Raw genomic sequence first — 13,819 nt, 5'->3', positions numbered from 1 at the left:
TCATTCCAGAACAGTGACGTCATTCTAGTGTTTGTTTGGATAGAGAACCTAAGGCCACCATTACCAGAGTTGGGTAGAGTAGCCAAAAACTGTACTCAAGTAAAAGTACAATTACTTTAAAAAATAATTACTTAAGTAGAAGTAAAAGTGCTAACATAATTACTTGAGTAAGAAAGTATCCAATTTAAAGAGTACTCAAGTGACTTCCTTTCTTCTGCAGAACACATATTTTAAAGTTTTTTTTAGAAGAACATTTCAGCTCTGTAGGTCAGTACAATGCAAGTGAATGGGTGCCAACATTTTTGTGCTCCAAAAGCAAATTCAGACACCATAAAAGTAAATCCATACGACTCCAGTGGTTAAATCCATATCTTCAGAACTGATATGATAGGTGTGGGTGAGAAACAGATAAATATTTAAGTCACTTTTTGCTAGAAGTTCTTCTCCCAGCCCAGCAGGGGGCGATATGCAGAGAAGAATGTGAATCATCAAAAACACAAGAAGAAGAATGTGAAATTGGTCTGTTTCTCACCCACACATTTTCATATCACATCGCTTCTGAAGATATGGATTTAAACACTGGAGTTTTATGGATTACTTTTATGCTGCCTTTTGATTTTTTTTAGCTTTAAAATGTTGGCACCCATTCACTAAAAGAGCTGAGAAATTCTTCTAAAAATCATAATTTGTGTTCTGCAGAAGTAAGGATGTCATACACATCTGGGATGCCATAAGGGTGAGTAAATGATAAAATAATTTTCATTTGTGGGTAAACCAACCCTTTAACGGCTCTTGTCAGATCTGGATGAATTTGTCAATAAGAAGAGAGGTTTGGAAACCTTTCTAGTAATTATTACAGTGAAAACATGAACAATGTCCCACAGGAAAATATAAACCAAGGCAAGATCAGGTTTTATTAATGCCTACTTTCGCTATTTCATAGCTTATATTTAGTTGTTAGTTCAGTGTAGTTACAGTTTTCAGTGTCAAAAGAATTTAGATCATTATTTCTGTACAGCAGTACCGCCGATCCCTAAAATCAGAGTATGCAGACTGTGAAATGCTGTCTGTTCACGCTCATTGTCAATATTGAGATCGGCAGAGCAAAAAAAAAAGTGCATTTACACTTAACGTGGATTTTTACATGGATTAATACAGTTAATCTGCCCGAAGTAGCTGCAATAGTTTCCAGTATCCCTGCGAGGGCGCGGGGTAAATGCGTAAATACTGATTATGACATTGGGGATGCAGGAAAAAGCGCACTGTTATATTGCTGCAGATTTAAAAATGTACACTTATAAACTGATGTCACAAGAGCCCATATTTACAGAATCACCCTGAAAATGACCATCACCATGTCACAGAAAAGCCCGTGTTAACATTAGAGCCAAAACTTACCTCAACGTGCTGCCTCAAGTTGGAGCTGCAATTTTAATCTTAAAATATCCGATTGCCTTGGTGTTAAATAAGGCATAGCATGATGAAACTATTATTTGTTTACTGTGCAGAGCGAAGAAAGTGTTTCACTTAGTTAGAAGAGCATGATGCTGCAGCAGTGATGGACTCGGCTTGGTGACAATCTGTGACAGCGTGTGCAGCTGTGTGAACTTCCGCTGTCGTAAAAGTCCCATTCAATAATCTCTCAATAAATTACACCTTAATTAAAATTAAACCCAGTAATGTAACGGCAGGAACACCGTCCATTGTAACGAAATAAAAGTAAACTTTTAAACCTACTCTAACAGTAATTTTTCCCCAAAAAATTTACTTAAGTGAATGTAACAGAGTAAATGTAGCACGTTACTACCCACCACTGACCATTACGCCCTGAGATTTCTTCCGTTTCTGATGACCGATCAGAGCTGAAATCTAACATTTTAGCTGCTTCTTTCAATGGATCTATACAAAAATAGTACAATCTAGCTAGATTTAAGTACTTTGGAATAAGTTCCACGCAGTTTTGAGGAGTAATAAATGCAGGAGCGCATATTCTGTGTTTGGACTCAAAATTAGCAGTTATTAGGGATGGGCACGAGAACTCGAGTACTCGGACGAGTTATGGCCCAAAATGTGTTTTTTTTTGTTGTTGTTTTGTTCACTATAGCGCCACCGTGAGGTCAATCAGGGTTAGACTCTGCGCTGTTGTAGACTGGAAGAGTACTACCTTTCCCCAAAGTTTCAAGTCACTAGGCCTCAGAGCCCAAGAGCTATGGCCCAAAATTAGATTTTTGTTTGTTTTGATCGCAATAGCTCCAGCTACTGTCCGACGGATGTGTGTCTGTATGCCTGAGTAGTAGGGGGGATTTGGAACCATCCTGCCAAGTTTGGAATCTCTACGACTTATGGTCTCTGACCCCCAGACACTTTTAGGGCAGAAAAAAAATGATAAATACAGCCGCAAGAGGCACTCATCGGTGTCCAAGCACATGTGAAGAAATAAACAAAATAATCAGAATTGACAGAAATGATCCAGTGGTTGCCAAATAATACAAATTGACAGAATAGATCCTGCCTAAACTAAATTTGTTGAAAACTGGGTACCAAAATTTTTAAGCTGTAAAAAGCACATAAAGGCAGCATAAAATTAATCCATATGACTCCAGTGGTAGAATCCATATCTTTTGAAGCAAAATGATTCAAGAGTTATGGCCCAAAATATGATTTTTGTTTGTTTTGTTTGTTATGAACAGAAAACAAGAGGTTTACTCCCGGTTGGACATTACCGGGTGTATTAGAGAGTTAGTGAGCAAGTAAGCCGTGGACTACCATGGATTCCAGATGTAAAATGACTGTTTGTAAAAATAAATCCATCTCCACACTTGATCACTATTCGATCCACCACACAATCTGCATAATTATACACAACTGTAGGTAAAAGCGGACCTGCAGCTGATTAGCAAAACTATTTAAACACAATAAAATTAGCTAGCAGGTTAGCAGAGGCCTACAGCTGTGCACTGGGTGTACACCGTAGCTACAACACAAAACTCTGCATTTGAAATCGCGGTAGCAGATAAATCCACAAATAATCAAGCATACTTACAGGTTGTGATCCTGAAGTGCCAAGATTGTCCCAACAAAGTGGAAACTGCACCAGCTTTCATGGGTGACCGATTTGAAAATCCAGCATTGGTTGTGGTTGTACTGCTAAATAATTTAAATACATTCTAACCACTGATTCTTCAATTCATCTGCCTTTGGAAGTCCAAACAAAGAGGTTTTAATTTTGCAGTGAAGAAAACAGCGTCTTCTCGACATGGCGACAACACTAACCCAACTCATCCTGGCCTCAACTATAACAATGTTTGTTTGAAGGCGGGCCAAAGTAGCCCTTAGGCAGGCATTATGCAAATGTGTTACATAGTGACATAGATTTTTTTACGGAAGAAATGGCTGGACTACAAACAGCCCGTTTCTTGTAGTTCTTGAGCAGTGTTGTCTGCGGGAGAGAATAACTCCCTTTTGCATGGACTTAGCTCTTTGTGCATGTAAAAGGTCTGCAAAGTTACAAAGCACAATGTTACACACTAAAGGAAAGGTAAAATCCCAAAAAGCATAATAGGGCCTCTTTAAAAACTTCTGTCTGTTAAGAGCGTTTCTAGAAAAATGTCTCGATAAAAAGTGTTAATGTCAAATGCCAACCCACTAAACCGACTGGAACACGGCTCTGTCCTGACGTCCTCTACAGATAAAATAATCATAGTATTACCATTGTATTTTGTAGTAAAATAATGGTTACTAGAATATTACTATAGTACAACTACCTTTATTAATATTTATAATAAATAAAAAATAATATTAAGAAAATGTTAAGAGTGGAGTCAAGAAACAGAATGGGAAAAAAAATGCAGAACCGAACCCTGGTCGTACAGAGTATGAGCCTATCGGCACATTAAAAGAAAGCACAGGTTTAGAGTCTTAACAGTTTTTGGAAGTCACAATTGTTTGAATATGCGGTCTAATGATGCTCGCTCAAAACGTCTGTGCATATGTATAAAAATACTCACAAATGATAATTCCCTCTCAATAATTTGAATGAATAAATGCAAACAAATAACTCTCCTCTCTTCATGACATCCTCATGAATGCTGAATGCTGCAGTCTTTATCATATGTCTCCATTGCAACGTTTAGCCAGAAAATAAATGTTGTGGTCTTTGTTTCAGTCAGAGGGAGTGGGCTAAAGGCGGGCGTACAAGGTGCGATTTTTAGCTGTTGTGCAAGCTCCCGACCAATTTTTTCCAGTCAGGAGAGATCGTGTGGAAATCGTGAGTGCTCGTGTGGTCCCGGCTCGCATCGTGTGAGAGGAATTACAAGCGGAGCTGAACGGCTTATATGCATCACACAACCTCCCAATAACTTTTAAAACTGTCTAAAAATTCAGGCGCTGTTGGCTTGAATTTGTGAGGTGTATATATTTATACATCCTCCTATGATTATATATAATATATATTAGGGATGCTCTGATACCAGAATGTTGGCTTTGCTACGATACCATCCCTGGTACCTCGGTATAGATACTAACTCAATACTTAGGCAACAAATAAAAAATACAAATAAAAGAACTCAGATTTTTTAAGTAATAATACTTCAACAATAATATATATATATAATTGATAATTGAAGATGCACAACAGAGCTTTACAGTATTGATGACAACATTAAATTAAAACATCTGATTACCTGAGGCAAAAGGCAGCCATGGCTGAATCACAACCTGCTGATATTCAGTATACTTGCTTTTGTGATATTGCTTACAGATAATAATATTCTATTATTGTTATTATGAGTATTATTGCGACTACTCTGAATATTACACTTTTATATAGTAATATTTTTCTGCCGTAATGTCTTAAATTTCACGCATCCGGTTGAATAGAGCTCTTATTTCAACGAGACTTTTATTTTGAAAGACCTTTGAAGTTCTTCCTGTTTGTGAAGGTTTTGTTATATAAAGCTTCCTGTGACTTGCAATCTGAAATCTCTGAGCTGCAACAGTGAAAACGGTCATTTGAGAGTTCACAGCTGATTATACACTAAACACATTGCTCTGCATATGGATACTATTGGACACACTGCATGAAAATCAAGCATTAGTAGTGTGTTGCATTTGTGCGTGCTTACTTGTGTGTGTGTGTGTGAAGATAGAGCAGAACGGAGACTCTCATTCATTCTGTGGCGCGCATGTGACTATATTCTTTCATTAAATGACATCCTTCTGCTGTTTAATGATCACACTTGGCCATATCGAGACTATTTTTATTTTTATTTTCAAATAGTCTTTGGTACCAAAGTGAACAAGATGATATCATACCATTTTAAATTTTTTGGTATCGTGATATTTCGTTAGTACAGGTATACCGCACAACCCTATTATATATGATGCCCCCTTCTTGTTTTTCTTAATATCTTTTTTAGTTTTCAGTTGCATTATGCTTACATGTTGTCAAAAGTCTGGTGAGTAAGGGCAAAAATGTACTAGCCCAGCGGTTCCCAAAGTGTGAGGTGCGCCCCCGAGGGCACTGAAGGGGAGGCGCAGGGAGACGGTGGGATCGAAGCAGAAGTCCATTTAAAAAAAAAATGGTTTATAATTATTATTTATTATTATTATTTAGTGTAAACTTTTGAAGCATGCTTCCAATCCAATTGAGTGTCAATTGTGCAATTGATTGATATATTTCAGCTGGACTGTTGAGTCTGTAGAGGACAGGATCAGCAAAGTGGTTTACTCATGAATAATACAACTTGGCCTATAGAAATAAGGTGTTAAGTTATTTGATTTCCCACAGCACCTTGAAGTACAAAAACTCGTTGAATTCAGAGGTTTCTAAATGCTCAGATGATCAAATAAATCATATTCATTACAAACATGAAATACAACTACATATCTTAAATATTAATTGCAATTAAAAAAAAAAAAAATACAAATAAAAACTGCATCACGCATGTGATGACCATGTATGTCAGCCACAACCGAAGACCATTTTTGATCCAGGAAAAACCCAGAAGCATTTTTAATGTGCAGCACATTTTTAACTATTTTGAAATCAGTTATTAGTAATTAGTTAATTACATTTGAACAAAATTACATCAACTTTAGTTTTATCTTTTGTATTCTTGTTTACAGAGACAATAAATAGCTTTTTGTATGACTATGCAACAATTACAATTTTACTATGAAAGGTGCAAATGAATTTGGGGTCTAAAAAAAAATTGATTAGTAAAGGGGGGCTTGACTGAAAAAGTTTGCAAACCACTGTAACTAGCCAATGGTGATTCTTCAATGTGTCCGTAGAGGGCTGATAATCTTAGCTGTGCATTTCTGAATGCGGAGCTGATCGCCATATGATTTCAAGCGCTCCAGTAACTTGAAATGCATCATCTGTGTCTGGGATCCACAAAAGCGCATTGAAACGCATCATTCAGCGTCTGGTATACACATAAGTGGTTTTGTGCCACTCTATATTTGAGCTTTTTGGGTTTCTTACTTCAGTAGTTTTGTGAGATAAGAGATTTTAATTATTTAGCCTATTTAATTTTTGAATATCTGTTAGTTATCCTGTTAAATGGCAGCACTTAGCATCCATGTGTCCTTAGGAAACACACCTGATTGGGTAGTACAGATAATGCCTCCTAATTATATATACATGGATTCCTTAACACTGACCAGTCAGCTAATAGCTCAGTTCACCGACTGGTCGATCAGTAGTTTTAAACTAGTAGTTTTGCACATCCCTACCTGCAAATTCTGTATTGAAAGTTGAAACGAATGTAATTTCAGACACAACTGTTCTTCAATAGACATTTCTTAATACTTAATAAAAAAAGCAATACATTTCTAATTGGCATGCAAATATCATTGTAATGTTGAATCAGGAGGACTGTGGCAATTCCAGCCCTAATTTTAAGCACAATTTAAGCAAGATTTTTGAGGATATTAAAGCTCAATTAACAACATTTGTTGCATTATGTTAATAACTCATGTTAATAAATCAATTTATCCCTCCTTTTCTTAAAAAAAAAAAAAAACAAAGTGAGGCACTTACAATGGAAGAAAAAGGGGCCAATCATAAACGTAAAGTTCATTGTTTATAGAATTATTAAAATGATAAAGCTTCACATTTCTGCCTTTAAACCCTACAAGGCCCTAACTGGCAGGTCCTAGTAGGCCAGCTAACATGCTACACCACAACAGATATTGTAAAAAATAATCAAACATTATATCCAAACACAATGATCTGATGAATAATAATTAATGTCATTCATTTAGTGGAAATACCACTGAAGTGATTGGGTTTAATTAATTAAATAATTATATTTAAGCAGCTGTGTAGCGATTAGCGATTAGCATTAAACCTCGGCTCAGAACTCACTAGTTACGCTTTATACAATATAACCTGCATAAAAACTGCTCTCTGAATCCATTAAACAACAATTAATCAAAATGTATTTTATCTTAAACACATACCTGATGTTTTATGCGGTCTGTATGTTTAATATGACAAACGCGAGCATCATACCATTCAGTATCTTCTGTCTCTTCCGCCGATTACGTAACACCCCTGACGTCATAGACATTTTCGCGTTTCTCGCTTCCGGGGGTGGCCCTTGCAGGGTAAACTTACTTCCGGTATCAACAACGACTGTTAAAACGTAAGCAAGATCTGCTGAAATCAAAGTCTTCATACAAATTAAATAGCGTTTAAATGTTTGATCTGACTTTATGCTACTCTACAGAGCTCTTATTAACATTCTGACAACTTTAAGGAATGCATAATGCGACTGAATCCAACATATTCACTGAGATATTCAAGCTGCTACTGGTCTTAGACTACACCAGTAATAAAAAACTATAATAATAAGATAATAAATTATAATCGTTATTATTAGCGAGGTTACCATATTCCAGACACATTCAGCAATAAACGGCTCAGCAAATACTTTCCAAATTAATATTATTGTAAAACATAGAAAGCTAATAATGTTCCACAAGCTTGTTAGGAGTTAAAGCGCTTAGTGCTGAAACCCTATTATAATTGTTAAGATTTTTAGGGGTTCAAGCGCTTAGCGCTGAAACCCTATTGTAATTGTTAAGATTTTTATTAGAGGTTCAAGCGCTTAGCGCTGAAAACCTATTGTAATTGTTACGATTTTTATTATTATTATTAGGGGTTCAAGCGCTTAGCACCGAAACCCTATTGTACTTGTTAAGATTTTTATTATTATTATTATTATTATTATTATTATTCTGCCATAAAACTGATCGGGCAGAGCAAACCGTAAGGCCTAGAGACTTGAAACTTGGTCAGATGGTAGTAGTATTGCTCGCTACTCAGAAACAAGGACTCGGCGAAATCGGTCAATAGGGGGCGCTACAGCGATCAAAAACGCGAAACTGCTCATAACTCCTAGACCGTTTGTCGTAGACTCAAGTCTACTTTATACCATTGGAATCCTTGGCTCAAACCAAACAAAATGTATATCTCCAATTTCATTTCCGCCTATACACATTTTCCGCTATCTTGGATTTTTCATAATACCTACTTTTGCGAACTAGTCCTAGGTTTTTCGTCCGATCGGGACAAAACCAGGGCCAAACGATTCTATGAAGTCTCAATATCAAAAGTTATCAAAAAAAGTTTGAACTTTCAACTCGAGGTAGCTACGGTATGCGAAAACATCAGAAGTAGGAGTGGCCAATTTTACGTAAATGGCTATAACTCTTGAAGGAAATGAGATGCTTATGTAAGAGGTCAATCTTTGGTCACCCAGAAAAGTTGGTGCGGTTTTGCCACATGGTGGCACTATAATAACAAAAAACATGAAATTGGCTGTAACTATGAAACCGTTAATCCTATTGACTTCATTGTCTTTGTCTCAGCTGCCATCATTGTCTATATGGACATTCACGTATGTTGAAAAACTTGGCCAATCAAATTTCAGCAGCTATTACACAAGGTTAACAATGACCGATCGGAACGAAAATTGGTGGACCTATTTGACTCTTGGTCTGAGAGGGTTGTGCAAAGTTTTAAAAAATTTGGCCACTAGGTGGTGCTGTCACGATTTTTGTAGGTGTTAATGGTTGTATATAATGCAGTGTTGTGAAAAAACACAAGTAATATATATCACCTGATAGCTCTTCTCATTCTAAACAACTTTGCCTCAAGAAGCATTGGTGTCTGTCAAACCGTTCAGTAAATATTTCAGATAATGTTCAAACCTACTTTTGCGAACTAGTCCTAGGTTTTTCACCCGATTGGAACCAAACCAGTGCAGAAATATACTCTGGAGTCTGATTATCAATAATTATAAAAAAAAAAAAAAAAAGTTGAAATTTCGACTCACAGTCGCTAAGGGGTGCCAAAACGTTCGAAAAGGGCGGGCCATTTTTACTAAAATGGCTATAATGCCCGAACAAAAATGAGATATTTTCACCAAACTCGGTACACGTGTATGAGTTTGGCCACTTGGTGGCACTGTAACACAGGAAAAAAACATGAAAACAGCTCTAACTACGCAAACGTTAGTCTGATTGAGTTGAAAATCGGCATGCAGTGTCTTTGTCCAAGGTGCCATGACTGTCTATGAGGATATTGGCGTATCTCAAAAAACATGGCCGCCATCGGCCAATGAAGTTTGAGCACCTATTAGACAAGGTTATCGGAGGCCGATCGGCACAAAACTCGGTGGGCCTGTTCGACTCCTGGCCCTAGAGGTCTGTGAGAAATTTGAAAGAAATCGGCCAATGGATGGCGCTGACGAGTTTTACACCTCTGTAATCACGTGGTGTTTCACACATACACACAATGGCTGTGTCCCAATTCAAAGGCTGCATCCATTGAAGGACTCAGACTTCAAAGGCCACGCCTTCAAAGGCCGCGAAGGTCGGACTGAGCATTGTTAATTGGGACAGTCTAGCCTACGGAGGACTGTTCTTGTAGCCTAACAACTGTGACAGCTGCTGAGTGAATGTAATGTTTGTATTGAACTTTTTTGAAAGTTATATTAAACTGTCTGAAAACAAACAGGGTTCACAAACTGTCTAAATATTTTCACCATGGTCCATTTCTGTATATAATAAAAAGTATAAACTATAAACTACACTCGGTGATCTATATGAGAGTGGAGTGTTGAGATCGTTTGAAAATCTGGTTCAACATTTTGGGATCCCCAGGTCTCAGTTTTATATATTTACAACTGCGCCACCTGCTTTGTACTGTCTTTGGGAGTAGCACACCCCCCCCAAAGCATCAGATACTCTAGGAGAGGTGATTACTGTTTTTGGAAAAGGTCATGAGGCATCAGTGTATTACTCCCTGTTAATTCAGAGTTTGTGGGATGGAGCTTTAACCTCTCTTAAGAGAGTATGGGAGAAAGACTTCAACTTGGTATTGGAGGAGGGAGTGTGGGCTAGGATTCTTAAAAACGTTAAGTCTGCATCTAGAGATGCAAAGGTGCGTCTTATGCAATTCAAAATTTTACATCGATTCTATTGGACCCCCTCTAGGTTTTATAGGCTTGGTCTTAAAGACACACCCACTTGCAGGCAATGCCAATTGGAGGATGGAGACATGGCCCATGTTTTTTGGTGGTGTGTTGAGATCCAGAAATTCTGGTTGAAGGTTCAGAATTTTATGTCTGATGTGGTAGGCACTTGGGTTTCGTTTTGCCCCAGACTTTGTGTTCTGGGCGATGGGGTGGTCATTGATGTGGGGGATAGTCATATAGAAAATTGGGTTCTGACCTGTGTGATGATCACCAGGCAGGTTATTTTGAGGGGTTGGAGGTCATCTGGTGCGCCCCCATATCTGGAGTGGTGCACGGAGGTGGGGAGGGTGGCGGCTTATGAGTAGGTGTCATCGGGAAGAAGGGGTGGCTTGGATTTGTTTATCCGGAAATGGGGCAGGTATTTGGAGTTTTTGGAGGGCTCTCTGGTGGGGTGTGGAGAGAGTATTGTAATATAGTTAGTATGACTATTATGTGTGTGTTTGTATGTACGTGTATGTGTGTGTGCATGTTTGTGTTTTTATATATATATATATATATATATATATATATATATATATATATATATATGTGTGTGTGTGTGTGTGTGTGTGTGTGTGTGCATGTTTGTATATATATATATATATATATATATATATATATATATATATATATATATATATATATAGGGGGGGGTTGTGGGGTTTAAATGTTGTTTGTGTATATATATATATATATATATATATATATATATATATATATATGTTTTGTATCTCCTTGTTATTGTATGATTTAATAAAACATTTTAATAAAAAAATAAATAAAAATAAAAAATAAAGAGTTACCGTCCAATTTCACATCCAGCTAGACATAAAAATATTTGCAAAAATCCTGGCTAACCAATTAAAGTTACATAAGTAAAGTTATGACATCTCTTGTACATATAGATCAGGTGGGGTGTTTTCAGGGCCGCAGCTCTTCTGATAACATTAGGCGTTTAATCAGTATCATATGGTCAGTGGCGAATGATCAGACTCCAGTTGCTGCTATCTCACTTGATGCCAAAAAGGCTTTTGATATGGTAGAATGGGATTATCTTTTTAATATTCTGGAAATATACGGGTTCAGGAACACTTTTATTGGATGGATTAAGTTACTTTATAGACATCCGGTATCAGCGGTACAAACAAATGGATACATTTTTTTTGATGGCTTTTGCTTTACGCAGATGATATTTAATTATTTGTCTCCGACCCCACTAGATCTATGCTTTGCCTTCTTAGAATTATTAATACCTTTTCTAAATTCTCTGGATACAGAGTCAATTGGTCTAAATCCGAAGCTTTGGCTCTGACAGTGTACTGCCCAATAACGGCCTTCCAGCAGGGCGCCTTCCTGTGGCCTAAACAGGGCATTAAGTATTTGGGCATTTTATTCCCAGCAAATTTGTGTGATTTAGTTAAGAGTTAATTTTGACCCCTTAATAAAAAGGTTTTTGAACGATGTGGGCAGGTGGGCTTCATTACATTTATCTATAATTGGGAAGGTTAATGTTATTAAAATGAATTGTATTCCAAAACTACCTGCTACAATCTCTCCCTGTAGATGTCCCCCTCTCTTATTTCAAGCAGTTTGATAGCATAGCGAAGTCCTTTATTTGGAATGGTAAGCGTCCTAGATTACATTTTAATAATTTGCATAGGCCGATCAACAAAGGTGGGCTTGGTCTACCCAAATTTCTTTTTATTATTATGCATTCTGTGTTAGACATTTGGCTCATTGGTCGCTTCCACCTGAGAGATCCCCTCCCAGGTTTTGTATTGAACGGGAAGTTCATTCCCCTATTTTGCCTTTCTATCAAACTAATTGTATATGTTAAGTTACTACACTTGGTGACCTATATGAGAGCGGAGTGTTGAGATCATTTGAAGATTTGGTTCAACATTTTGGGATTCCTTGATCTCAGTTTTTTAGGTATTTACAGCTGCGCCACCTGCTTTGTACTATTTTTGGGAGTAGCATACAGCACCCCAAAGCGGCAGATACTCTGAGAGTGGTGATTACTGTTTTGGAAAAGATCATAAGGAATCCGTGTTTTACTCCCTGCTAATTCAGAGTCTGGGGGACGGAGCTTTAACTTCTATCAAATCTTATGGGAGAAAGATTCCTTTGGTATTGGAGGAAGGAGTGTGGGCTAGGATTTTAAAAAACATCAAGTCTGCATCGAGAGATGCAAGGGTGCGCCTTATGCAATTCAAGATTATACATCGATACTATTGGACCCCCCTCTAGATTGTATAGGCTCGGTCTTAAAGACACACCCACCTGCTGGCAATGCCAGTTGGAGGATGGAGATACGGCCCATGTTTTTTGGTGGTGTGTTGTGATCCAGAGGTTTTGGATGAAGGTTCAGAGTGTTGTGTGTGATTTCATTTTACCCCAGACTATGTGTTTTGGGCGATGGGGAGGTCATCGATATGGGGAACAAAAACATAAAGAACTGGGTCCTGACAAGTGTGATGGTTGCCAGACAGATTGATTTGAGGGGATGGAATCAGCTGTAGCATCTCCATTTCAAGAGTGGAGCGTGGAGATGGGAAGGGTGGCAGCATATGAGGAGATGATATTTAGTAGACTGGGTAATTTGGATTTGTTTGTTGGGAATTGGAGCAAGTGGTTGGCGTTCTTGGTGGGTTCTCGGGGAGAGGTAGCGGAGAGAGAATATTAGCTGTGGATGTGTGTGATTATTATATATACAGTTGTGCTCAAAGGTATGCATGCCCTTGGAGAATTGGTAATATATGTACCATTTTTAAAGAAAACATGAGTGAGCAGGCATTTTTTTATTTCTTATGGGATTCATATTCAACTGTAGGTTATAACAGAATGGCACAATCATAAAACAAAACATGGCAACAAAGAAAAAAAATGAAATAACCCGTTCAAAAGTCTTCATACCCTTAGTTCTTAATACTGTGTATTGCCCCCTTTAGCATCAATGACAGCGTGCAGTCTTTTGTAATAGTTGTCTATGAGGCCCCAAATTCTTGCAGGTGGTATAGCTGCCCATTCGTCTTGGCAAAATGCCTCCAGGTCATGCAAAGTCTTTGGTCATCTTGCATTAGACGTCTTGCACTTTTGAGATCTCCCCAGAGTGGGTCGATGATATTAAGGTCAGGAGACTGTGATGGCCAATCCAGAACCTTCACCTTTTTCTGCTGTAACCACTGGAGGGTCAACTTGGCCTTGTGCTTAGGGTCATTGTCGTGCTGGATAGTCCAAGAGTGTCCTATGTGCAGCTTTCGTGCAGAAGAATGCAAATTGCCAGTATT

At 37.8% G+C, this 13,819-nt stretch overlaps 1 protein-coding gene and 1 long non-coding RNA gene across 4 annotated transcripts in view; one reads left to right on the top strand and one right to left on the bottom strand.

Annotated features, from left to right (window-relative positions):
* The window catches only part of fam199x (family with sequence similarity 199, X-linked), a 90,073-nt gene extending 82,484 nt beyond the window's left edge, over window positions 1–7,589 (bottom strand). Inside the window, exon 1 of one of the 3 annotated variants that reach the window (XM_051658582.1) lies at window positions 7,520–7,589. In XM_051658582.1, the coding sequence (XP_051514542.1) occupies window positions 7,520–7,522 (3 nt within the window). In that variant the 5' untranslated portion in view covers window positions 7,523–7,589. Of the gene's footprint in view, window positions 1–7,467 lie in introns of all 3 variants that reach the window. The other 2 variants (XM_051658580.1, XM_051658581.1) reach the window with 2 other exon arrangements.
* The window catches only part of LOC127418192 (uncharacterized), a 364,269-nt gene that overhangs the window by 299,767 nt on the left and 50,683 nt on the right, over window positions 1–13,819 (top strand). The window lies entirely within an intron of this gene.

Source organism: Myxocyprinus asiaticus, chromosome 27, assembly GCF_019703515.2.
Source record: "Myxocyprinus asiaticus isolate MX2 ecotype Aquarium Trade chromosome 27, UBuf_Myxa_2, whole genome shotgun sequence".
NCBI lineage: Eukaryota > Metazoa > Chordata > Actinopteri > Cypriniformes > Catostomidae > Myxocyprinus > Myxocyprinus asiaticus.
Note: the sequence above shows the minus strand (reverse complement) of the source record. Positions and strands in the feature narration are given on the sequence as shown.